Source organism: Fusarium oxysporum, chromosome 12 (genome assembly GCF_000149955.1).
Source record: "Fusarium oxysporum f. sp. lycopersici 4287 chromosome 12, whole genome shotgun sequence".
Taxonomy (NCBI): domain Eukaryota; kingdom Fungi; phylum Ascomycota; class Sordariomycetes; order Hypocreales; family Nectriaceae; genus Fusarium; species Fusarium oxysporum.
The window spans coordinates 142,835-166,649 of NC_030997.1; the positions used below are offsets into that span (position 1 = coordinate 142,835).

The following is a 23,815-nucleotide window of genomic DNA, read 5'->3' on the forward strand; positions in this document are numbered from 1 at the left end:
CCCGATACCCCAAGCAGAGGCCCTCAAGCTATGGGATTTCTTCATGGAGCGAGTCGAGCACATTGTCAAGATCAGCTTCAGTTGGACTCTTACCCATCTCAGAGCCGCGTTGTCTGATGCTGAGAAGTGGAGAAGACTTGATAACGGAGACCATGTGCTCATATTGTCAACTTGTTTATTTGGCGCTACGAGTTTGACGAATCAAGAGTGCTTGAATATTTTTGGTCGTACGAAATCGTCTGTTACGAATGAATGTCGCGTTCAATGTGACATGGCCTTCTCAAGAATAAGTCTGCTTGCTATTGACAGTATCTCAACCTTGAAAGCTATGTGCCTGTACATCGTGAGTTACCTTCCCAGAATCCGCTTACCACGGACTAACATGCTGCTAGAAAGCAAACGTCGACGTCTTGACTTCGCGCAGCATGTGGACTTTGATGGGTCTCATCTCCCGAAGCGCAGAACAACTTGGCATGCACCGCGACGGCACAGTACTAGGTCTTTCACCGATTGAAACAGAGGACCGTCGTCGACTCTGGTGGCAGCTTCAACACCTCGATCTGATTCTTTCCCTGAAAAATAATGTCACTCCCTTGTCCTTTGGCGCAGGCTGGGGATGTCAGACTTCCTTTGAACATTGAAGACGACGATCTTGATCCAAGTTCAAGAACACCACCAAAGGACCGAACTGGTCTGACGAGTTTCTCGTATACGCTGTTTACGTACTGGATCATGGAGAAGCAGCGCGGTTTTCGACTGACACAGGCGAGCCAGGCCACAGCGGGTGACAAATCTCTTCTTGGCTGTTTGGGCTGACTCTATGATTGACGACCTCGAGGCTGGCCTCAACGAAAACTTTCTGCAGTATTGTGATCCCATCAACCCGTTACATGCGATATTGCAGATTACCGCGCGGGCTGTTGTCAACGTTTTACGGCTGAGAAAGCTCCATGAAGCTCGCATGCGATCTCAGCATAGTGATGATCAATGTCATGTTGAGCACTTCAATGCTTGTATGCAGGGTATGCGGTATATCGTCGTCTCTCATTCAAATCTTCAGCTGAAGCCGTTTATATGGCTTGTCGAGAGCTCATTTCTCTGGTACGCTTGTGAGTAGCAGTTCTCTGTCCGACTGAGTTGTATCCTGCTAATAAATGGGTAGTTATTGGAATCTTGGTCGACATGTCGAACTTGGCAGATGTCAACCTTATCAAATCAGCTTGGACACTACTCTCACAGCTTTACGCCGTAGCAGATCATTTATCCGACCTTGAAGACGACAGAAGAAAATCTCATGCTGCAAGATCAGTGGTTGCGACGTGGTATGAGTGCCGGCAGAAACCAGGCCTGACTGAGATGCAGAAGCCAGGGTTTGTTACCAAGCTTGAGAAGGACTTGGCCGAGCTGGAAAGGAAGACAATTGCAGAACTAGAAAGCCAAGTCGGTGTTCCACAGGAGGTCTGGCAGACTCGACCTGTAGAGACTGAACTGCAGCCGTTTGGATTTGAGTTCGCGGATATTGATTGGGCATTTTGGGATAGTATTAATTAGACCATCTCTTACTGCTTATTCGTACCGGTTGCAATATCAAGATCCTGACTTCAAGCTGTATCTGGAGCAAAAAGGAGAATTGAGTGACCTTGAAGAGTCTTCATAAGCAAAAGAAAAGGGTCTGGCCGGGGATTGAACCCGGGACCTCTCGCAAGCTAAGCTATAGGGTTTTCCCTAAGCGAGAATCATACCACTAGACCACCAGACCGGTTTGACATCACGTGATATATAAGTATCCATTTACCATTATATTCCTCATGTCGCCAAAAGCAAACCAACATTCTCAATTATGCATCGTACAATACCTCAATACCCTTTGCAATCCGCCCCTCCAGTCGAACTACAATAAAACGTACTCCTTTAATCCTGAACGACTACTCAAACCTCACGTAGTTGTCCCCCCTGGAGATGACCAAAGAGAAACTAGGGAACTAGAATACCATTGAACACTCACGCATACAGGTGTACAAACCATCTATCAGAGACTTTTCGTCATATGGAGGAATAATGACAAGGAACATCATATCTTTGTTTAGTCTTTTTCTATTTGGTAACCGCCAGTGATGTACCTTACCAAGTGCTGTACTCTAAGTGATAGAGCAAAGCATTATGGTCAATCTGGCGTACTCTTCGATTTATGAAGGCGTCCTTGGTCTCGCAGTAGCTGCAGCTCACGCTGGATATCTCCTGGTATATCCAACCCCCCCGTGAACCGTGAACTGTCGCTTGTGCAACGTTGCCCTCGCCCTCCAACTAACACGGCGATGCTTTGAGGGTTTCGATCCGGACCGCGTGGCTTGTGCTGCCGCGGTTGGTGCAGCTCTCGCGGTTGGTGCAGCTCTCGCGGTTGGTGCAGCTCTCGCGGTTGGTGCAGCTCTCGTGGCAGCTGCAGTTCTCATGCCCGCTGCATAACCCGCGTTGAACATCATCGTTCCTCGTCTTGGTGTGATTCTATTGGTGAAGTGCCCGTGACGAAGCCTGCGTATCGCTGACCCCACAGTAAGAGGTCGATGCGTTGGGGCGTTAAATGCGAAGACTTGTGGTGGCGCACTTGGTCCCGTTGCTGCTGTAGGTCTTGGGGCCCATGCTGGTCCCGGGTACCATGTTTGTCTTGAGTCCTGTACCTGTACAATAGGCCGTGTGATATTTCCGAAACACATGATACAACTAAAACGTGGTTGGTGTTATGGGTTAAAAGGATGGTATCGGGTCTTGTACGGTAGAACTGGTTAACTGTATTGCAGGCTCGCACAGTTAGTTCTTTTTTTGGCACAGGTTTGCAACTGCGGGTGAGGGATGAGTTTACAAGGCTGCAGTTGCAGAGCCGATGGAAACATTGCCCATGAGTCAACGTGTCCTCTAGCTTCGATCTAAATCTTGAAAATAAACCTGTACGCAAAGTAGCCGCTGTCTGATAGGATACAGTGTATGGACAATATTGGCGACGGCTTTGACTCGTTGAAGGGAAGAATGGTGGCAAGGAGGGGACTGGAGCATCTTATGTTCCCTTGGGGCCGGCAAAGGAAGCATAATCTAGGTTTGCTTATCAACTTTTACAGTACATTGATTGGTCAGGCATTGTAGTATTATGCCTAAGTTCTGAGCGAGATGTTTTATTTGCAGTTGAGACCGGTGGCTGAGAGTTTATGTCACTAGACAGAACTTGGGAGGAAAGAGACGAATCCAAGAGGGCGGGGTTTACGTGCTTTTATGTTCAAACCTGCCACATCTCTTCTGTGACGATTATAGAGTTGTTCCTCGAAAGTATAATTCAACACAGCGACCTGTAATATAATGTCCATGACTAATAAAAGGCTTCGTTCCAGAGGGGCCGCGTCCCGCTATCCGAATGACAACTCGGAACTTTTAAGGTTCAGTATCGTAATCAAGCCACCAATTGCTTTAAAGGCCTGCTTCTCTCATAAGCCCATGCATCGGGGTGCAGAAACCGGATATCCGGAATCTTTGTCATCTCGGTTAAAAATAAACCCCTGTGTTCAATGAAGGATCGCATTGCGACGACAGCACCAGAAACTCTGTAGACCTGGAGCAAAAGGATCAGAGGACTTAGAACGGTGCCTGCTTTCCTTGAGAAGCTTGGGCTCTCAGAAGCTTCTTTCTTCCATTCTCCTCTCGTCGGTCCTGGTCTTTCAGAAATTTCTTTCTCGCTTTCTCTTGCCGATGATGTTCTTTCTGAAGTTTCAGTCTTGCTTTCTCTTCTTGAACAGCATGACGCCTGTGGATTTTCTTTCCCCCTTTCGCTGCTCGCCTTTCCAGGGCTTGGTCAAGTTTCCTTCTTGCTGTCTCTTCATCAGCGGTCGTTAGGCGTATGAACAGATGCCTGATAGAACTGAACATGGCTGACGCTGTGGAGATGGCAGATAGTATCGGTTGTTTGTGCGGCAGATGATCTTTGGCCGCTAGTCTTGTATCGCTCAACGGTCCAGATGGGATGTGTAACTGTAGGATATATTTAAGTTACAGTTGTGCGGCCAAGGAGGCATTGAGTATTGCCTACATGTGCAGATGTCTCTTGCGTTCGATCATCGGCCCCGCAGATTTCTTTCAGCCACTTATGACCTTGAATTTACAGCAGTAGCAGTAGCAGTAAGAGGGAATAAAATAGATGTGAAGATGTTGGCGATGGCTATACCTGGTGGGTGAGAGGGATGCTGTTCAGGAAGGAAAGAATCGAGCAGGAATGGGGCTTTATATGCTTCTTTGCTTAAGCTTGCCACCTTCCCTTCATCAGACTGTAGAGCTATACCTCGAAAGCATAACTTAAAGCCCCTGCATGTTATCTGATGTCCTTAATCATTACAAATAGGCTTTTTCTTGATGTCAGCCCGACAAGTAAGAGGTCACATGTAAATTCAGTGATAAACCTTCATTGCGGGAAGGCCGAGCTTTTACTTTACTGATGATGACTCGGAGGCTTCAGCCTTCAAACTCGTGATCGAGCCACTAATTGAAGCTAGCTGATCATTAACATGCACCTGATCCTATGGATTAAAGCTTGTTGTAGTATATTGGTCAATCCCTATGGGTGCTTGTCTGTGAGAACAGGATATCCTGGGGTTGAGTGCGGGAAGATAACAATCAATTATAGTATGGGCATTGGGCCCGTTATCGGACTATGGTAAGTTGCAGACCACCTGGTATCCCCGTTGCACCCTGAAGCGATCACCGACATGCTTTGGCGCAAGCTAGTTCAACAATTGCCAGCTTAGGTAGTATGCTTAAGTGGAAATAATGATTAAACAGAAATAACTGTTGGATGGACAGCCTTGTTGGTTATGATCCCAGTAGAGATCTTGGCAGATCTGCAAACAAAGGGGAGAGAATCCTGCTCCCCAATCTGCTTCATTCTCTGTACACTCCTTTGTAAACAATTGCTTGATCAGTATTTCAGACATCTCGTCTTGTCATAATGAAGTCTCTCTAGGATATCGCCGTTGGTGGTCAAACCACCAGATTCTATGTTGACGATGTGTCAATTGAGTTTGCTTAACGGCGCTGTTGGAGAGAAAGTGGAACAGCACTTAGATAAGACAACCATCGGCCCTTTGATAGATATAGATGACATGACCAGTGCTAGCCCTGAACTCACATAATCCAACTAACAGTCTCTTTTTTCCACGGAGGCTTCCACGGAAATATATCCACGGAACCAATTTGGCTTATGTATTGTGCATCCAACCAGCTTTGTTGTCAATGCTTCTGGCTTACGGTTTCGCAGCCAATCAGACCAACGGAATCATGAACTCCAACTGTGCAGTGGTACCATTTATCCAGTAAATTGGAAATCGCCAGTTATAAACAAGAGCCCGTATTTCTGAAGTTTATGTATATATACAGTTATTCTGGTCCTGAGAATGTGACCGATTATCTAACCCGCCCTTGATCTCAACTTATCCTTGCTGATTCTCACCTTGGTCCCGTTATCAATAATGTCAAAAGAAGTACCAAACTGGCCAATCGACGGCGGCCGTCGGGCCTGGCTCTCGACCTTTGGAGCCTGGTGGGCTATGTTCATTACCTTTGGCTGGGTCAATTCCCTCGGTGTCTTCCAATCATACTACGAACAAACCCTGCTTCCAGACTATTCCACCTCGTCCATTGCATGGATCGCATCAGTCCAACAATGTCTTACATACAGCATGGGTATCTTTCTCGGCAAAGTGTTTGACAACTACGGTCCACGATGGCTTCTCGTCGTTGGAGGTCTCGCGCAGGTGTTTGGTCTCATGATGACGTCTATATCGACAGAGTATTACCAAGTCTTTCTGTCACAGGCTATTTGCAGTGCCCTTGGTGCCAGTGCTGTTATGTACGGCACCGTTGGGGCGCTGGCGACCTGGTGGAAAAGTCGAAGGGCTACAGCGTATGGAATCGCCATCTCGGGTTCATCAATCGGTGGCGTCATTTTCCCGATCATGGTGAATCGCCTTATGCCTCGCGTTGGATTTGGTTGGACTATGCGAATTGTCGCATTCATCATTCTGCTTGGAGCTCTTTTCTCAATGGCGACAATTCGATCGAACAGAGCCCATGTACCAACAGCATTCAACATCCGGAGCTACATCACCCCGTTCAAGGACGTGAGATTCGCTCTTCTCTGCTTAGCCTTGACCCTTTTCGGCTTCGGGTTGTTCCTCCCATTTAACTTTATTCCTCTGGAAGGACAGTCAATCGGAATGTCGTGGGACTTATCTATCTACTCAATCGTCATTCTCAACGCCCTTAGCATCTTTGGTCGTATTCTGCCAGGCTTCATCGCCGACAAGTTCGGGCGTTTCAACATGATGGTGATCTGCACAAGCATGTCAGCTATCCTGACTCTGGCTGTTTGGCTTCCCGGCAAGTCGAATGCAGCATTGCTCTGTTACTCGGCATTCTTTGGCTTCTTTTCCGGCTGCTACATCTCGTTGACTCCGGCTCTTGTCGTTGAGGTCTCACCACCTTCCCATATTGGCCATCGCACTGGCATCCTCTACTTCTGTATCTCTATCGGTGTCCTTGCTGGTAGTCCCATTGCGGGTGCACTTGTGGAGGCTAAAGATGGTGATTATACGTACCTCAAAGTGTTCTCTGGTATGACCATGTTAGGTGGAGCTATATCAATTGCCGTTCTTTGCCTCTACATCAAGCACCTTGCAAAGAAGAAAAAGGTGAAATCGCAGGAGCAGGAGGAGTAGATAAGCTTTCGGAGGATTGGAGCGAAGGGAATTAGTTCGATTTGTTGATGTTCACATTGGTATTCTTGTAGACCTTGACCCTTCCATCAACTATTAATCACTCGATGGAGTGTACTCGAGCTTAGGCCAGTTAAAATTCTGAATTTGATAAAAGAATCTCATTTGCCTTGCCGAAAAGCAAATTGTATATAGTACGGAGATCACTATCTTCCTCCCCCTACTCTTGTATTCAAAGCGCTCCTCACTTGCTCAAAGACTCCATCTCGACACTTCCCAAGCTCTCGGCACAGACGTCTCGCCAATGGCGAATCCCCAGATAAAGAAAGATCAGAAGTGTAATATACTCAGCAAGCAGACACATCAAAGCAAACGCAACCGCCGATCCTATAAGTGAATTCCATATGGTCGTTACGTTGTCAACAGTGAAAGCGCAAAGAAGTCCATAGACTGTTCGGAGGACAAGTGTCGGAATGCTTGCCAGAGTAAGCTGTATAAACTACGTCATGTCAGTATGCGAACTATCCATAGGCAATGTGGAGAGGATGAACGCACAATGTGTCTCTCGGGAGAAATGCGGTGTTTTTGGGTATAGAGATGAAGTAACTCGACAGTCATCAGAGCAATGACCGCAGCAAGAGTGACATAGCCAGCTTGAGTCAAGTGTCTTGAGAGGTGTATACTAGAACCACTTAAAGCCCCTGCGACACAGAGGAGAGCAATAGCGGCAATGAATGCTAGGCGAATGATCTTCAAAAGGGCAAAAGCTCGTTTGTTCTCATCAAGACTCGATTTTATACTGCAAGATTAGCATATACCTTGTTGACGAGTGATGTTTGCTCACATCAAACGGATGAACCCAACCATGGAGATCATTAACGGAATGAGGCCGACATTGAGCAGCACTGTGGTCGCGATGATAAGCCCGATACTAGTAGGGTCAGATTGACGGAGAATGGTTAAAATTCCACCAGCGAGACGAGCTAAAAGAGCCAGTTAGCATCATTACTCGAGACAGTAAAATGAGTCGCTTACCTAGGGAGAATGTGACAAGGGGGTATGAGGCAAGACGCAACCCATGTTTCCAATTGCTGATAAGAATAAACACAGCGATGGGCAATACAAGCGCGTAGAACACGACTTGTGCGATGCCAACCGATGTATGTGGATTGATCATGATTGTAAGATATCGTCAAATAAAATTGTGGTGCAGTAGGAAATGGATATTTATCAATTGAGACGAACATTCTACCTTTATAGTCATTTTTCATAGGGGCCCTGAGGCATACGGCATTTTCGCATAGCCATCAAGACTCGCGGGATGATACTCAAAAAGTGATAGCGCCATCTCTGCCGGAGATCGGCATCTCGACGAAACTCAGCCGCATCGTGGGACCCATTTCTCGCGCAATGATCCCGAAGATGGCTTAGCCTTGGCGCGAGCCCTACAACCGACCTCAGATCATTGGCCTGACTAGCCCTTCTAGCTTGATCCACTATTGAGGACTCCGTTATGGCAATCATTCGGAGGGCAATTTGAACTCAGACGATGCAAATCTCGACAATCTCGGCAATACCACAATTTGAGGGGTCTTTCTACTGATCTCAGCTCCGAAGAATATTGTTCGGCATGGTTGGAGTGGCAGGGCGATCTAAAGCATGTCACACGTGCAGGCAGAGGAGAATCAGGGTACGTCGACCCACCATCCATGCGATTTAAGTCATGCGCCCTACGATTGACAGACCTGGAGCTGACTGGATGATCTTCTCAAAGTGTGGCGCTGAAAAGCCGAGTTGTAGTAACTGCCTCAAGTCTGGTCGACCCTGCGCTGGCTACCATAAAGCACAGGTCTTCATACCATCCCGTTACGCAAAGATAACCAATACTGGAGGAATAACTTTGGACGCACCTCTATCTCTGTCGCAGTGCAAGGCAAGCAAGCATCACTCATATGGACATCAAAGTCTACCGATAGCCACGCTTCCGATGTCGATATCAGCACGCAACGCGACCAGAGATCAGTTCTTAGCCAATTTCATCAACCGTCAACTTCCATCTTGTATCCTCACCTCCGGTCACCTCAACGACCATCGGAAGTGGCTTCTTCGCCTACCCGACGTAGCAGTACTGACACCGGCCATGGAGTACGCTATCTTAGCACTCAGCACCGCGGCCTTTGACAAAGATGGCGCCCTTGGTGGTCAGAGCCTAAAGCTATACACTAGAGGACTATACGAGCTACAAAAGGCCATTGACGACCCCAAAATGAGATCAGACGATCAAACCCTTGCAGCCTGCGTCTTACTGGGCATGTTTGAGTTCTCAGAATGTCCAGGTAGAACTGTCAGCGCATACATGCGGCATTATCAGGGGGCTATGGCTCTGTTGCAGCTTCGCGGACCCAAGCAGCACATCGGTGGACTGGCGCATGATGTCTTCCAAGTATTGAGGATGCATACTGTAAGCCGACTCATGTCATGGTCACACAGCTTCTGACTTTCACTAGGCTTTTCAAGGTCTGGGCCAAGGCCACGCAAGCCAACTAGCCAAGTCAGCATGGATGGAAGGACCATGGATCTCAAAATCAAAGACTATGCATGATCTACTTGTCGATATCTTTCTGCAGGTTCCCGGACTTCTCTCTGAGGTCAGAGCGGCTACATCTTTACAGCCCCGGCAGTCCTCGCTTACTGCCGGCCTCAAAACATTATCGGCATTATTAGCTCTCAATAGTCAACTCAATGAATGGTTCGAGTCATACCAATACACTTACCCGACACTTTACTGGCCACAGCTATCAGTAGCTAGTAGCTCTACAGACAAGGAGGAGCTAGGAAAACTCTACCCAGTGTCATTCCACTTTCCGTCCTACCATGTAGCGGAGACTATGATACTTTACTGGGCTGTACAGACCTTGATACATGCCAGTATTTGCTCCCTTTCCTCTAGATTACCATCTAGCGAGACGAAGGGCATCACAACCTTTGAGGGTGATAATCTGCCACTTAAGGACAACGATGACATGTCTCTTGCCGACATACAACATATAGTCGAGACATCAGACTTCATGTTATGGCCAGAGACATCAGATCGCTACATCTGTCAGTCAGTGGAATATTTCTTCCAACAAGAGTTTCGTGGCATAGGCGCTGGCGTTGTTCTATCACCAATATTGGTGGTCAAAGCATGCCTATCCAGATCAGCACGGGACTTTTCTAGAGAAATTGCTTGGATCGACGAGACAATTGGGCGCATTCAGTATAATGGGGCGGGATTAGCGGCTTGTGTTTAGCTAATGATGTAATTTGACAAATCCCTCTGCTATCGCGTTCTCAAGAATCGCTCTCATCCTCCTCATCCCTCGGCTCCCATCGACCCATATGGTATAACAGCGCTTTGTTTTCTCCAAGAGGCATCTCACCATAAAAGTGAGCTTCCATACCATAATTCACATCTTGGTAGTGTTCGAGACTCATATCGCGCTCATGTCTCTTCGTAGCAATGCTGGCATCCTTGCAAATAACTCCGCTGTAAGAAACGCTACCCTCCATATGGAGGTCATCAAGGTCAACCCTAAGACCCTTCGGGGTCTCGCCTGATACGTTGGGGTGTTCGCGTATCGCACTAAAGACAAAGCGCCAGTCGACGTCGGCTGGTCCTCGGCAGACGTTACCAGATACCTCGAGATGCTGCAGACTCTTGAAATGCAGAAGCCAGTGTGCAAGGGCTTGAGGGAAAATGTTGCCCTTTTGGGTCAGGTGAGTAAGCTCCGGGAAGTCATAGCTGGGCTTTCGAATTGGCCAGCAGAGAACACCCTTCCCGACATGATCTATGCCATAGGCGAAGTGCTGTATGCTGGAATGGCACTTGTCCAGTAAATCGTGACAGAAGTCGCCGGACTTGATCTTCATTTTCTCGGCATGCGAGTCCGACATAGCCCAAAGGTGTCTCTCAACGAGACCATTCTCACCAGAAGGGACCTCGGGAGAGATATGAAGGATCTTGAGCTTGCTGAAATCGAGCTCTTCCCAGCCGGGGATGTCCTTGCACTCGACATCACCGGTTATGAATAACTGGATGTTGAGATTTGGGATAGCAACGCCCGACGCTGCCAGGCATGTAAAGACCATGGCGATGAGCTTGTCACCTGTGACAGCTGTAGCGTGCTTGCAATGGTACTCAACAGTAGGCTCAGAATTCTCGTCGCGGAGCTCAAATCTCGCCCATTCGTCTTCTTTATGGTCATGTCGAGGAAGCTGCCACGACATGCCGATGTCCTCCTTGCTGAGAGCGTCAAGATACTTGACCTGGCGAATCTTCTCACAATCATAGCTTAGAAGCTTCACCTTCTCAAGGCGGTCTCCCAAAGTCTTGAGAATTCCTGACCATGCTTGCTTAAGCTCACCCTCTGGATCTTCAAGCAATGCCTGCGTATCTCTAGCATCGTTCATATATGCATCATATGCGGACTTTAGCCCTTCAGGCCAAAAGAGCACAGATGAGTCCTGTGAACTGCGGAGCATCTTCTCATACGCTTTGTATGGAAGCGTCCAGCTGGGTGGTGTCGTGAACGTGACAGAATGCACATGACGAGCGACGCGAGAGAAGTCACCACGCTGAAGACTCGTGAGCGCAGCACGCGTAGGTTCCAGTACAATATTGCTGAATAGAATAGTGTTCAAGTCGTCGCACTCTGCGAATGTTCTATGCGCCAATCGCAGAGACTTCAGGTTCTGGTTTGTCTCTTTCTGTATTTTAATGTCCCTGGACAATGCGGTTAGCACTAAGCGGAAATACCATGTACTGGGTGTTCGTACGGGTACTCGGTGCTAAACGGAACATCATTGAAACACAGTTCTTTGACGATCTCAGCGAGAATTTCGATGGGCAGGCGGAGCAAGTTGCTCTCATTCTGTTGCAATTTAGAGGCCATTGCTATCTTGAATCAGAGGTGAGTGAAACGTTATTCCAATTCAACAGTAACAGGAGAAGCTGTTATATAAAAAGATAGCTAGAGCCAACAGTAAAAGTTGAACATGGTTGAGCACGGAAATTGGACCCTCCCGCAAATAACGCTAATTGGGCGCTTTGGTGGGAATGGTGCGATGCTGCCTACAAAAGCCCCACTACAACTGAAAGACCCTTTCACACAAGTCAAACCAACAAGCCTCGGAGACTACCGCAATTGGAACTGATGAAAAATAAGAATGAATCTTCGATAAAAAGTTTACAGAAGGTGAAAACGCCTTTTCTTTCTCGAATTCATAGACAAGCCAGAGTCGAATTGGCCATATCTGTTGGCTGTGAGATTAATTGCCATGCTTGTAACATGGCGCTAACCTGTGAGTTTGAGTTGTTTGCCGTGGTTTACAGAGAATCACCACCTGGAGCCCACCTGATTCAGTGTGTATCGATAACCGCATCATCACTAACAAAGGTCTCAAATCAACCTGCCCTGTCGCTTGCCGACGTCTGAAACAAGTTTGTATCAAGTTGGCAGCATGTTGATACATATAAGCGACCTTAAAAAGACCATTTTGGAAGAGCTAGTACTGTATAAATCTTTTTAAGTTCTGAGTCTGTACTATTTTACCTATCCTCTACCTCTGCCATTTGTAAACTCTGCTGTTTATGCATAGCTTTCATTCTTCCTCCTCTTCACTGTCCTCGTCCCAATTTTCACTCTCACCTCCTTCCTCATCCTCTTCTGAACCAGTTTCCACCATACCAACATCCCAATCGTTCATCAAGTATCGTAAGCCATGGTTGTCCTTGAATCGCATTTCGTTGTAGAAATGCTTCTCTAAAGAGTAGTTCTCATCCATCAGGCCCTCAGGATCAGTGCAATGAGTATGCCTTTCTGTAGCAATAGTGCTATCCTGGCAAATCACCCCTCTATATGTCATCCTAGTCCAATGAGCTGACTTGATAGATTCAAACTCTACGGAGAGACCTTTTGGGTTTGGACCTCCAACACTCCGATGGTCTCGAACAGCATCGAATATATGGCGCCATTCGACGAATAGAAGTCCTCTGGATAGTCGTATACCGCCAAGTTTGAGGTATCGCAGGTTTGGCATATTCTTCAGCCATGAGCTCATAACAATAGAGTTGACGGCATCGAAAGAATGGTTAAAACTTTTAAGGGCTGGCAAAGAGGCAACCGGCGGCTGGGTAGGCCAGTCCAAGACGCCACTTCCGTCGAGAATAAGGCTTTTGAGTGTTGTTCGAGACTTATTGACCAACTCATGGACAATCCTGGAAGCATGCGACTCGATTTCTTCCACTTTCGGACACGGCAGAGCCTTGAGCACACTCTTGCTAGCCCAATGATCTTCATCGTGCGGGATATCTGGACCGAACTCAAGCTTCTCCAGGGCTGTCAAATTTAGATGATCCCACCCAAGCACCTTGGTGCAATCAATGGTTCCCGTCATCGCATGTTTTATCGAGATCTGCGGTACAGCAATACCAGAAGCTGATAGACACGATATGACTGTCGAAAATAGCTGGTCACCAGCAATGGCAGCGGCATATCGACAGCCATACTCGACAATCCTGTCTGCATGGTGATGAGGGCCAAGCTGATAGAATATTCCTTCATCTGCCTTGCGAAGGTAGGTGGTATAGTCGGCCTGGCACAACTCATCGCACCGGAGGCTTAGGAGACGAACATCCCGCAAATTTCCGCCAAGAAGCTTGAGAGTTTTCGTCCATAAGCTTCGAAGCTCACTTTCTGGGTCTTCGAGCGAGAACTGCGAGTCTCTTGCATGGCGTATATATGAGGCATATGCACTAGCCAGCTGCGACTCTGTTACCGGAGGTTCGCCTTTGGGTATAGTCTCAATCAAGATCTGCTCAAAAGTCTCGAAAGGAAGTTTCCAGCTTGGAGGATTCATGAAGGTAATAATAGATACGAAGCTTGCAATACGTGACATATCGCATTTTTCAAGGTTAAGTAATCCTGCGCGTGAAGCCTCAAACTGGACGGAGTCAAATAATGAAGCATTGATGCAGCCCATGTTGGAAAATCGCCGATGTGTCAGTCTTAGGTTCTTGAGCTGGCGCCGTGTGCCTCTTCTCAGCAGAGTTAGCTCAATTGGTTTCTTGGAATACGATGATCTGAAGGCAAACCTGTCAAGTTGCGAACATGGGTCGTTGACTAACTCGGTCACGACTTGAGTGGTAATTTCAGTGGGTAGCCCAACAAAGGTGCTGGGATTGGCCATGTTGATACATACACGCTGATGAAGTTTCTGTGAGGAAATGAAGTAAAAACGCCTACGGTTGTGCGAGAATGATTTTAGATGGATGTGTTGTGTTTTATAGACTAGTGCCCTCAGCCTCAGTGTAGCGGACGAGGTGGAGAATATTTGCGATTACTGTTCTTCACTGGGTATACATTATAATAATGGGGCTCTGATGCCTAACAGCCCCCTGTTCATCCATCCTTTCCCTGTAACGTTTACTGGATGGTGGATGACGACTTTCGGTGCTAAAAGTCTCAACGAGGACATTAAAAATTAGTCAACGCACCCAGAGTCTTGCAACACGGTCGAAAACCATAACTGGAGCTGACCGAAACTCCCATGAGCATGTTGGAATTGAAATAAGCCTCATCAAAACTCCAACACCAAAGCTCCCCCCGTCTAACTAAAATCTCCTCCAGATTCTTCCTCCTGTTGACGTGTTCTTTGGTACCCTTTCTGCTCTCTCAGACGAATCTGAAAATATCCTTCATCGCCTTCACAACCAACTGTAACTGTCTTCCTCCATAGTTCAGACTTGGAAGATTGTTGAGCCAAATCGTTTGTGCCGTCTGGTGGTTTGGATCCAAGAGCAAGAACCAACATGTCTCCGAAATTGTCCCAATCTGAGCCTTGCCAAGGATCCTTGGATTGTATGATTTTGACCAGATGTATCAAAACCATCAGGACGTGCAGAAGGAGGAAAGTAAATGCCAAGGGGATACCGCGGCTGCTCTCAAAGCGATAGGCGTATGTGTAGTAATACCGTATGAAGAGTATCGCGTCCTCTTTTTTTGTTGAATCATTTGACTGTTCAGTCTGCGGCTTATAGCCAGGCGACAAGAAGACGTTTCCTGTTTGAGCAAGTCCATCGGTAATATGCAAAGCAAGAGCATGTTCATAACATCTTGGAACGAAGGAAGGAGCAGCTTCACATATCTCTGCCATAGAGTCAAAAACCGACTTATGGGAGAAAGTCGCAATTCCATCCATCCACTTGTCCTCTAAATGTATGAAGTCACTCGACCTGTTACTAATGCTTTGAACTATTGGCTCTTCGAAATTGGTCCAAGTTTGGAATGACCGGGGTAGCTCAATCCATGTATCGGCAGCAGACCAACGGGCAAACACCAAGCAAAGTGTGTACTTGTTCTCGGAGGAGCCAAAAAGGATGTCGGCGCTCACTGGCCAGTTTTTGTTGGCTCGAAGGTTTAGAAATCGGTGGTCGCCCCGTGTGAGGTTATGTAAGTCCACGCCAGCTAAGTCCTTGTCGCCATCAAGTGTAAGCGTCTCATTTAACAATACAGAAGAGAAATTGAAGAAATGAGAGTCTGGAAGACCATATTGACATTTAACAGCCAGCAAAGGCTGTTTCCATGCTGTTCCGCCCCCATGGCCTTGAATCTGTTGCTTGCAAGTAGTTAGCCATGGTCCTGGAAATGCTTGGGCGCCTCTATTGACTGCAACTCGTAGTAGGGTTGCCACAATGGATAATGGACATGTAGCATAGGTTATTTCATTTTCTTGCGCGAGAGAGACTGATTGGGGCCCTTCGTCATAGTTGCTGTAGCTGATGTTTGAAAACTCCATTTCATCAAAATTGGTATGTAGATCGACGTCAACGCCAGCTCTAAGGAAAGCTTTTATAGGGTCAACTAGAGATTGGACTCCAGGTAAAGGTATTGACTCAGAACCAAGCACTGTTCTGTATTCAATATGAGGTAACCACTTAACGAGTGGCGAACCCCCGTCGTCGGCAAAAGCATCAAAATCGTCGTTTTTCCACCAACCAAGCCGAGGAATCATAGCAATGGCGGATAGCGGGCTGGCTGCAATGCAGAGGATTGAGACGGACACAATCATGGCACCTGTTGCCCATTGATGTTTGGTATTTTTGCTAGATTGGAATGTTGGAGCCCATAGCTGACGACTTGCGAGGTACCGAAACGGTGCTGCTAGGTAGAAGGAGGATGGCAGGAAACCAAGTGGAACACCGATGTCTTGTCGATCGAGTCCATAAGATATTCGGTAAAGAAGGATATCTCCTAAAGAAAGAAGAAGGACCGTTTCGTGCGCCTTCGCCGCAAATTGAAGAGCGTTCAATCCTTCATTTGAGGGTTCCTTCCAGTTAACCTTAGCGATATAGAGGGACAGAAGTGCCAGTGTGATAGTGACAGGTGGTAAATGCATGATCGAAAAGTGACGCAGAGCTGACATTCTTTTGCTTTTGCGGGTACACAAATTCCGAAAGAAGGCAAGACGACGCGATCTCCAAATGCCACTAATGGAAAACAAGAAGTTTCTTCTTTTCCGTGATTTTTTTACATTGAGCTGGTCAACTGTAGGGGCTTCTGGATCTGGACTTGGGATTGCGGCAGCGAGACCTGGGTCATCTACCTACTAACAGTGAGAATGTATTGCAAACGCCGCGCAGAAAATTGCTCACCAATGGCACTGAGGAACCAACTCTCGTGCTATTGGAATAAACCGTGGCAAGTTCGTGGTCATCGTCGCCTTGCATGCTGGGTAGCTTGTATTGTGTTGTGTTCGTGTTGACAGTTCAGTTAACATGTAACGATGGGTAATCAGAGGAGGAGGAAGAAGAAGAAGAAAAGGTGGAACCAACATTTTAAGCGCAGTATTCAAAGTCTTACATGCATGAATTCAGCCTGTGACGTAAATATCTGGCCATCTTGTACTTTGTATCTAATCAGGCTCTGGATGCTTGAAGATACCTTAAGGGATATAGGAAAAGCCTATATTATAATATCTGTACTTAGGGTTATTGTTAAAGGACTTATTAGATTATTTGAAACTTTAAAAAATTAGTTACTAGCTTATAGAGGGGTTATAGAAGGTTTATAGGTAATGAAATCTTATACCGCCTTTTGTTGCTTTTTCTGACTTCCTAGGGTCCCTTGTCATAAGCAAGGAGGTAGGATAAAACTTTTAACCGCGACCTCCGTAGGTCCGTGGAGTTAGACCGACTAATAACTGCAACCACTCTCGGGTGGCATAATCAACCAGTGGATATCTTGAACAAATAATAGTAGCCAGAAGTGACACCTCGCTGGTGTGAAACAAGCCAACAGCACATGGCTGCCTGTTCTCAAATCTTTCTTAATTGGCATTGACCAGTCAATTCTGAGCTGGCGCAAGGGGCTGGATTGCTTGGGTTATGGTATATCATGCAGGGCGGCCGGTAGCTACTAATAACTCAATTTAAGCTTAGAGTTCGACGAATATTTCCAGAAAGACAGCTTTGGGCTGTGAAAATCAGGAAAAAGGCTGTATAAATATTTCGTGGCACAATGTAATGGTACGCAGCCGGTACCGGCTTGAAGGATTGAACGACAGCCGAAATCTGTTCCCAGGATCCAGTAGGGCTTCCACAACATATATGCATAATATGCTATATCTAACAAGTATAAATAATCGGACAAGGGAAGAGTAAGGAGGCTAAATCTATAAATAGAAGGCGATACTATCTAGGTATATCCTGCCCTAAAAGGGGGCTATTAGAGAGAGTAGAGTTCAGAGATAAAAGACATTTATCCCTAAAACAAGCAACAGCGACCAATGACCTCTTAGTCGACCGTCTTCAAGTCTCTCAGCCGCGTTACTCTCTGATGGCGCAGTGGCAGAAGGTACTGCAGTGGTTGTTGATGACGCGGTCGCGGCACTCTCCGGGGTTGAAGTAGCCTCAGCTTCACTGTTGACATGACTCGGAGTTTGCGAGGAATCTAACCATGGCTGCGCCGTCGTAGCAGGATGCTGTAAGATAGTTGACGCCTTTTTCTCAACTAGCACTGACTTGGGACATAGCTCGTCCATGCGCTCACGCTGGGTTATGATCCAACTGTTGGCAGGACTGTAATGGCTGATATCGAATCCCCAGAGACGTCGGACATAACAAGGCTCGCAGAGGTACTTGGCAGGAAGTTCTTCATAATCGTCCAAATCGGGGAACGAATCGATGATAGCTATAACGGATCAGCATTGGGCAACATGCAGCAATTCTTCACGAACCATTGCAGTATTTTCCTGTTTTGGCATCTTTGTCGCAAATCTGTCTCCGACCCTCCACCATATTCGGCGCACGCATCCCCTCCGGTTCGCAGTACTTAGCAAAGGCTGCGGCCCATTCTTGGAGGGAGTCACCGCACTTTTTAGCGCAGATACTATCGGTGATGGTGAAATCATCACCCTCTTCGATTGAGCCTTGCCAACCGGTGCTCCCTGCATCGTCAAGGCTGGCATCGCAGTCGATGTCTGTCAGCATCACCTTGCCGCAAGCCTCGGGCCCACCGTCTTCAACCCATTGTTTCACGACGTACTCCTTGTAAGCAAGAAAAGCGCTCGCGCCCCAGAGGAGGTGAGATGCGAGAAGGACTGTGGATAGCTTCATAGTATAATAGCCCAACAATTGAAAGAGTGAAATTGGAGGGTTTTAGAAAGAAAGGAATGAGACAATGGCTTATAAAGCACGAACCTGCAAATTGCGGCTTCGTCTGCTTTATGGGAGAGAGAAGATGAAGGCTCGTGATAATGACCGCGGCCAAATGATGTGTCACTCGCATTGTTTAAATGGGCCTACCAATAGGACCTTTGGAATAAAATTGTCACTTAGGGGCCAAGGACGCCAAGTCGGCTGAACAGACACTGCAACCGATCACAATCCCTGTCTAGCGCTGTTCACGACCCTTATTTGATGTAACAAGCTGTTGGTTGTCGGTTATAAAAACCAAAAGTACCATCATTGTTGTCTGATTTGAACGTGAAGTGGATATTCTAATAAATGGATAGCGAGTCATAAGTGAAAACTCATAGATGCGCGTTAGGCAACCGGGCGAGGTGGAACTCACCGTCGGAATAGGCGAAACTTCCATCGACTTAATCTAAGCTTAACCTGTACCCCATAATAATAAAACGCCGGTTACAACAAGTCGCCTTGACGCGATATGCTCAACAACATAACCGTCCACTGCGAATATCACGCAGATACACTCGTGTACGACTGCTCACCTCCTTCAAGCCCTATAATTACCATGCCAGCCAGATCTACCAAAACAATTCCCGCGATGAGAAGTAGTAAGAGAAGCGCTAGAGGGAGCTTATCACTCGGCAAAATTGCTGTAACAAATATGAATGCTGGAATGACTTCGCCTGTTCACTGCTTTTATGGAATGCCGGTCTCACAAGTATAGATAATGGAAGTCAAGGTCCAAAGTAAGATATACGCTGAAAACCAATAAGTATAGTTACTTAGATAGTAAGACTATACAATGATAGAATAATTAGCACAGAATTTGAAGCCGCTTAATTATCTTTAGCAAACTCATTATGAAGTTCACTACTAAAAGAGATTAAAGAAGCCGCATTGAATTGATAAAGTATGCTCAGTATAAAAAAAGCAGAATAGGTGATTAGATCTCATGGTACTCTTCCCTAAAAGTCTTTCAGTCGGAGCGACCTGCCGTCATGATAACGACAAGAGAAAACAGTCACGTGAGCGGATTGCACGATCCGTTGTGGCTAAACCCCTCTCGCTCTTCCTATATTTCTCACCCATCCAGATACCAGTTGCGTACCAAAATGGAAGACACCGGGCTGAGAAGGACCCATCGCGCTTGCGCCCCTTGTAGGTATGTTACTGCTCAATATCAATTAGCTGTCCTGTACTAAATCCATGCATAGACGTAAGAAGGTTAAATGCCCTGGAGAGCGTCCGATATGCTCGTTCTGTCAGCGTCTAGGGCAAGCTTGCGAGTACAAGGCCGTCGAGACCTTTTCTCCACAAGAGATTCAGAATCAGATTTCGGGAATTGTAAGTATATGGACTTGCGCGCGTAGAAGTTATGCCGGGGGACTTCCAAACGACTGTCCTGAATAACTCTTCGCTGCATATGTTGATGATTGGTGTAGAATGACCGCATTGATACGCTGGAAAATAAAATGGACCAGATATTACAAACACTTAGGTAAATGAATTCCGTTGCATGGTGTGAAAGAAGCTTACGGTATAACTCCTACGAGTCATCTTAACCCGAACGCTACATCCCCTGGGGTATCACAGGTTGGCGCTTCCGTTCCGAATACCATACAGCCTCAATCCATCACGCCAGCACAGGAGCAACGTATCTCTGAACCGTAAGATCGCTCCCAAACAGATCATCGATTGTTGATATCTCATGCTGATCAGATGGAATAGATCAAACTCAGAAGATCAGGAACTACTCAGAGCAGGCCAACTCTACCAGACTTGGTGTCACAATCAACCCGTCCATATGTTTCGACAAGAGGACTTCCTCGATACTCTGAAGCATCGCGATACGGAGCTACAACTTGCTGTCAAAATGCTCACTTATCGGTTCCCTCCGGGACAGATCAGCGCTGACAAGAATGCCGCGCTATGTCTTTTATCTGCGTCATGTCGGAAGTTGGTGACGGACCGTATTCACGATGGCAAGATAAGACTTTCGACGCTACAGACTCTCTGTCTCCTCAGCATGATCAGCTTCTCGGGTGAGCTTTGCTATCTAATCCCTCTCACGTTCAACAACAATTCTAAAACATGGGATTACAGAAGGATATGTGATGCAAGCTGGCCTGGACCTCGATATGGCGAATTACTTTGCCAATGGACTACCCCTTGGTTCAAGTCTAGGAGATCCTTTCGAATATTCTCTATGCATTCAAGCTATCTCGTTACTGCAGAACTTACAGGGATCCATCCCAGATGTTGCAAAACCTGCTAATATTCAAGGGACTCTCCAGAGTGCCAATCATCTTCTGGAACTTATCAACCACCGTGCAGAAAGGTTTTCATTATCACGCGAGCCCAGCTTGCAAACAGAACCAAATGATAATCAAGGTATTTTGGCATACATGTCACAAGCTGCCAAGGTCTGGCATTTGGCAAGGGCATATGCAGCGATGAGAATTGGACCAGATAGCCCTCCACCTTGGAACCCACAGTCTGACTATGCACTCGTCAATTTACGTAACCTTGAGCTTGACTGCCGCTTCCCCCTTGTCTACCGCTTTGCTACCAATAACTTCGGCGAAGTTCCACCGGAGGAACTACAGCAGCGTCGAGATTACTGGGGCCCGTGGATATTTATCCAGTTCATACACGCGGCTATACCAACTCTGCTAAATCATCCGTTCCTCTTATCTCTCCGACTGAAGAACTTTCGGCATATGATCCCTCAGACATTTATGTATCAGTCATTTGATCTTATCTCGAAACATACAGCCTGGACTATCTGCTACCTCGATTTGCTGGAACAGCAGCAGTTTGAGATAACGGACCCTACGATAGCACATGCGGTTGTCATAGTTGCAACGATCCATCTGCAGCACAGCTTTGTCGAGGATAGTGTGCTGCGTACAAAAGCACAGCGTGGTTATGACAAATGCATGCGGTTCTTGGACCATATGGGTTCCAATTGGCCGGTTGTCTTCACTATGGTGAGTCTCGGGCCTTAGATAAGATCAAGTCCTAAAACCTTGCTGACACTCATCCAGACCCAGAAGCTCCGTAAATTACAAGATAGCATAACCACTGTTCCAGCGACTAGCGGCGGGTCTGGTGACAATCAGCGATCATGGTCCATAGACGCGCAACTACTCTGGGAGATCCTGATCTACGAGAAGTCTGGGCACGACAACAGCTCTTCCGATAAATCGATGTACGATGATATCATAACCTCGGATACTGAGCATAGTGAGCAAGACACGGGCGGAGGTTTCGCTATAGTCGGCTCGGCAGGTATTTCCGGTCACAAGGGATCGCTGAGAGAAATCTCGGCATATGCACCCCAAGACAAAGATCCTTACGAGACATTGGCTAACCTCGCTACTCCCAGCGGGAATAGGCCTAGAATGCAGGAATCTAGTATTTTTGGGGATGTACCAGACTGTGGCACGGTAGATCAGGATAACTTTCTCTTACAAGCTGAGGATTTTGGACGAGCAGTTACGGATTGGATGAACCTCGACATGGCCGACATTTCATAGCATAAACACAAATGTTCTTGTATCCAGTCGCTGCCGCGTGGATTGTGCAAGCCTCCATGTTCATGTCGGGACGCGATCCGTGCCCGGCTGCGAAACCCGATGCGCACCGGATACCTAGCCCTACTCTGGTAAAGAAACACGCTATAAGCGCGGCGCCGCCCCCCGTCCCCGCACAGCTGCAGCAGTTGCAGTGCATTCAATTACGCTGCCATCTATCTGAATCATTTATAGGGAGTGCCGAGACTGCTTGATTTGGGTATGCAAGCCAAACTTCTTCTGTCCCCATCGGCCTTCTTTCCAGCCACCGCTTATCGTTCCAAGATGCATATCCAAGATATCACAGTGTTTAGCTACGATGCCGACTACCGATACGGCACATACTCCATGTCACACGGCCGCTTAGCTAAGGGCCACAAGTCCCTCGTCGTCAGGATCCGTTCCAACGACGGCTTTGAGGGTTGGGCCGAAACTGCGCCTCTTGGTAGTGACTATCTACCAAGTTCATTCACCGGTGAATTAGCAGCCATACAAGAGCTCGGTCCCCAACTCTTGGGCCTGGACCCGAGATCACCTGCAGCTATCGACGATGTTATGAATCGTGCGATGATGGGCGCTTATGCAGCAAAAGCGGTCATTGATATGGCTTGCTGGGATATTCTCGGAAAGTCTCTTGGTTTGCCAACCGCGATTCTTTTCGGCGGATATCTTACCGAGAGACCGAGGGCCTTTTCTGTTATCGGCATCCGAGAGACAGAAGCTGCTGTGACTCAGGCGAAAGACGAGTTCGGGAAGGGCGCGACTACGATGCAGCTCAAGGCTGGAGATAATCCCCTTGTTGATGCGCAGCGGGTTAGAGCTATTCGCGCTGCTTTACCAGATCATGTTGTGCTCTGGGTCGATGCAAACGGTGGCTGGACTCTGGACGAGGCATTGAGTTTTGCCCGCACCATCGGGCAAGAGATTGCTATTGGAGTTGAGCAGCCCTGCCGTACACTTCACGACTGTGCGGAGTTCGGTCGTCGCACAGGTCTACCAATTACACTCGACGAGAGTATCGTCACGTTAGCTGATCTCTTTGAAGCTCATGCAGCTGGTATAACAGGCGTGAACATCAAGCCATCTCGTGTCGGTGGACTTACAAAGGCCCGGCTCATTCGCGATGCGGCTGTTGCGCTCGACATGGTCATAAACTGCGATGATACCTGGGGTTCTGCTTTAACGACGGCTCAGAACGTTCTGTTGGCTACTACTACCCCGAGCCATCGTTTGCGCGCTGTAGATTTGTTTTGTGAATGGACGGAGCCGCTTATTGCTGATATTCCGAGGATGGAAGAAGATGGGAGAATCACGCCTAGCACTGAGCCTGGAAATGGTTATACGGCTATTGTTATGGATATGCTAGGGGAACCGTTGGCTTATATTACTTCTAAGTAGTAGTTGGTCAAGAAGCTTAAGAGTTGCTAGAATCTTAAGTCTATATAGTCTACCTTACTTCCATACGCTAGCAAAGAGTTTAAAGGTTCAAAATTTAATCACTTACTTAATAACATATCGCAAATACTAAAGTTCATCTTGAGAATAATCATTCAAGAATAGCCTTCTGTAAAACAAGCTATGTATATGTCTTATCGTTGTAGATACCTTAGCTTCGTTACTTATTAGCTATATAGAGAGTTCTTCGCCCTAATGTTAAATTTTAGGCCTACTTAGCTACACAAGCATTATCCTATTATGCCAAGCCTTTCAATGGAACAAAAGCGTTATAATATAACCTACAAACTCCGAAAGGCCTGGTGGGA

General features: G+C 47.1%; 11 protein-coding genes and 1 non-coding gene across 16 annotated transcripts; 5 read left to right on the plus strand and 7 right to left on the minus strand.

Annotated features, from left to right (window-relative positions):
- The first annotated feature begins 178 nt into the window (after positions 1–178).
- On the plus strand, positions 179–1,607 carry FOXG_13114 (uncharacterized protein). The gene is made up of 3 exons (XM_018393069.1): positions 179–343; positions 393–1,109; positions 1,163–1,607. The coding sequence occupies exons 2-3, from the start codon at positions 821–823 to the stop codon at positions 1,549–1,551; spliced, it is 678 nt and encodes a 225-aa protein (XP_018252259.1). The 5' UTR covers positions 179–343; positions 393–820; the 3' UTR covers positions 1,552–1,607.
- A 61-nt stretch (positions 1,608–1,668) lies between these two features.
- Positions 1,669–1,759, minus strand: FOXG_21081. The gene has a single exon. It is a non-coding gene; the product is annotated as a tRNA-Pro (tRNA).
- Positions 1,760–3,618: 1,859 nt separating this feature from the next.
- Positions 3,619–4,055, minus strand: FOXG_21082 (uncharacterized protein; the record flags this gene model as incomplete). The annotated part of the gene is made up of 2 exons (XM_018401424.1): positions 3,619–3,971; positions 4,034–4,055. 2 exons carry the CDS (start codon positions 4,053–4,055, stop codon positions 3,619–3,621), a joined length of 375 nt encoding a protein of 124 aa, XP_018252260.1.
- A 1,446-nt stretch (positions 4,056–5,501) lies between these two features.
- Positions 5,502–6,749, plus strand: FOXG_13115 (uncharacterized protein; the record flags this gene model as incomplete). The annotated part of the gene is made up of 1 exon (XM_018393070.1): positions 5,502–6,749. One exon carries the CDS (start codon positions 5,502–5,504, stop codon positions 6,747–6,749), a length of 1,248 nt encoding a protein of 415 aa, XP_018252261.1.
- Positions 6,750–6,990: 241 nt separating this feature from the next.
- Positions 6,991–7,923, minus strand: FOXG_21083 (uncharacterized protein; the record flags this gene model as incomplete). The annotated part of the gene is made up of 4 exons (XM_018401425.1): positions 6,991–7,245; positions 7,302–7,545; positions 7,591–7,729; positions 7,782–7,923. The coding sequence occupies 4 exons, from the start codon at positions 7,921–7,923 to the stop codon at positions 6,991–6,993; spliced, it is 780 nt and encodes a 259-aa protein (XP_018252262.1).
- Positions 7,924–8,276: 353 nt separating this feature from the next.
- Positions 8,277–10,209, plus strand: FOXG_13116 (uncharacterized protein). Its single transcript, XM_018393071.1, has 3 exons — positions 8,277–8,436; positions 8,521–9,207; positions 9,254–10,209. Exons 1-3 carry the CDS (start codon positions 8,377–8,379, stop codon positions 10,037–10,039), a joined length of 1,533 nt encoding a protein of 510 aa, XP_018252263.1. The 5' UTR covers positions 8,277–8,376; the 3' UTR covers positions 10,040–10,209.
- FOXG_13117 (uncharacterized protein) lies at positions 9,823–11,775 on the minus strand. Its single transcript, XM_018393072.1, has 2 exons — positions 11,565–11,775; positions 9,823–11,511 (listed from the first exon to the last, which is right to left on the minus strand). The coding sequence occupies exons 1-2, from the start codon at positions 11,678–11,680 to the stop codon at positions 10,080–10,082; spliced, it is 1,548 nt and encodes a 515-aa protein (XP_018252264.1). The 5' UTR covers positions 11,681–11,775; the 3' UTR covers positions 9,823–10,079.
- Positions 11,776–12,286: 511 nt separating this feature from the next.
- Positions 12,287–13,976, minus strand: FOXG_13118 (uncharacterized protein; the record flags this gene model as incomplete). Its single annotated transcript, XM_018393073.1, has 1 exon — positions 12,287–13,976. The coding sequence occupies one exon, from the start codon at positions 13,974–13,976 to the stop codon at positions 12,390–12,392; it is 1,587 nt and encodes a 528-aa protein (XP_018252265.1). The 3' UTR covers positions 12,287–12,389.
- Positions 13,977–14,052: 76 nt separating this feature from the next.
- On the minus strand, positions 14,053–16,796 carry FOXG_21084 (uncharacterized protein). Of its 5 annotated transcripts, none has more exons than XM_018401430.1 (3): positions 16,730–16,796; positions 16,621–16,663; positions 14,053–16,115 (listed from the first exon to the last, which is right to left on the minus strand). In XM_018401430.1, exon 3 carries the CDS (start codon positions 15,855–15,857, stop codon positions 14,397–14,399), a length of 1,461 nt encoding a protein of 486 aa, XP_018252270.1. In that variant the 5' UTR covers positions 15,858–16,115; positions 16,621–16,663; positions 16,730–16,796; the 3' UTR covers positions 14,053–14,396. The 5 variants fall into 5 exon arrangements, with proteins under 5 accessions (XP_018252270.1, XP_018252267.1, XP_018252268.1 ...); XM_018401427.1 differs by having other exon boundaries at positions 14,053–16,391; positions 16,441–16,663; XM_018401428.1 differs by having other exon boundaries at positions 14,053–16,663.
- Positions 16,797–17,155: 359 nt separating this feature from the next.
- On the minus strand, positions 17,156–18,567 carry FOXG_13119 (uncharacterized protein). The gene is made up of 2 exons (XM_018393074.1): positions 18,024–18,567; positions 17,156–17,977 (listed from the first exon to the last, which is right to left on the minus strand). Exons 1-2 carry the CDS (start codon positions 18,400–18,402, stop codon positions 17,529–17,531), a joined length of 828 nt encoding a protein of 275 aa, XP_018252271.1. The 5' UTR covers positions 18,403–18,567; the 3' UTR covers positions 17,156–17,528.
- Positions 18,568–19,585: 1,018 nt separating this feature from the next.
- On the plus strand, positions 19,586–22,016 carry FOXG_13120 (uncharacterized protein; the record flags this gene model as incomplete). The annotated part of the gene is made up of 7 exons (XM_018393075.1): positions 19,586–19,639; positions 19,692–19,821; positions 19,920–19,975; positions 20,031–20,144; positions 20,206–20,519; positions 20,581–21,467; positions 21,525–22,016. The coding sequence occupies exons 1-7, from the start codon at positions 19,590–19,592 to the stop codon at positions 22,014–22,016; spliced, it is 2,043 nt and encodes a 680-aa protein (XP_018252272.1). The 5' UTR covers positions 19,586–19,589.
- Positions 22,017–22,072: 56 nt separating this feature from the next.
- FOXG_13121 (uncharacterized protein) lies at positions 22,073–23,450 on the plus strand (the record flags this gene model as incomplete). Its single annotated transcript, XM_018393076.1, has 2 exons — positions 22,073–22,144; positions 22,248–23,450. The coding sequence occupies 2 exons, from the start codon at positions 22,073–22,075 to the stop codon at positions 23,448–23,450; spliced, it is 1,275 nt and encodes a 424-aa protein (XP_018252273.1).
- Between the last annotated feature and the right edge of the window lie 365 nt (positions 23,451–23,815).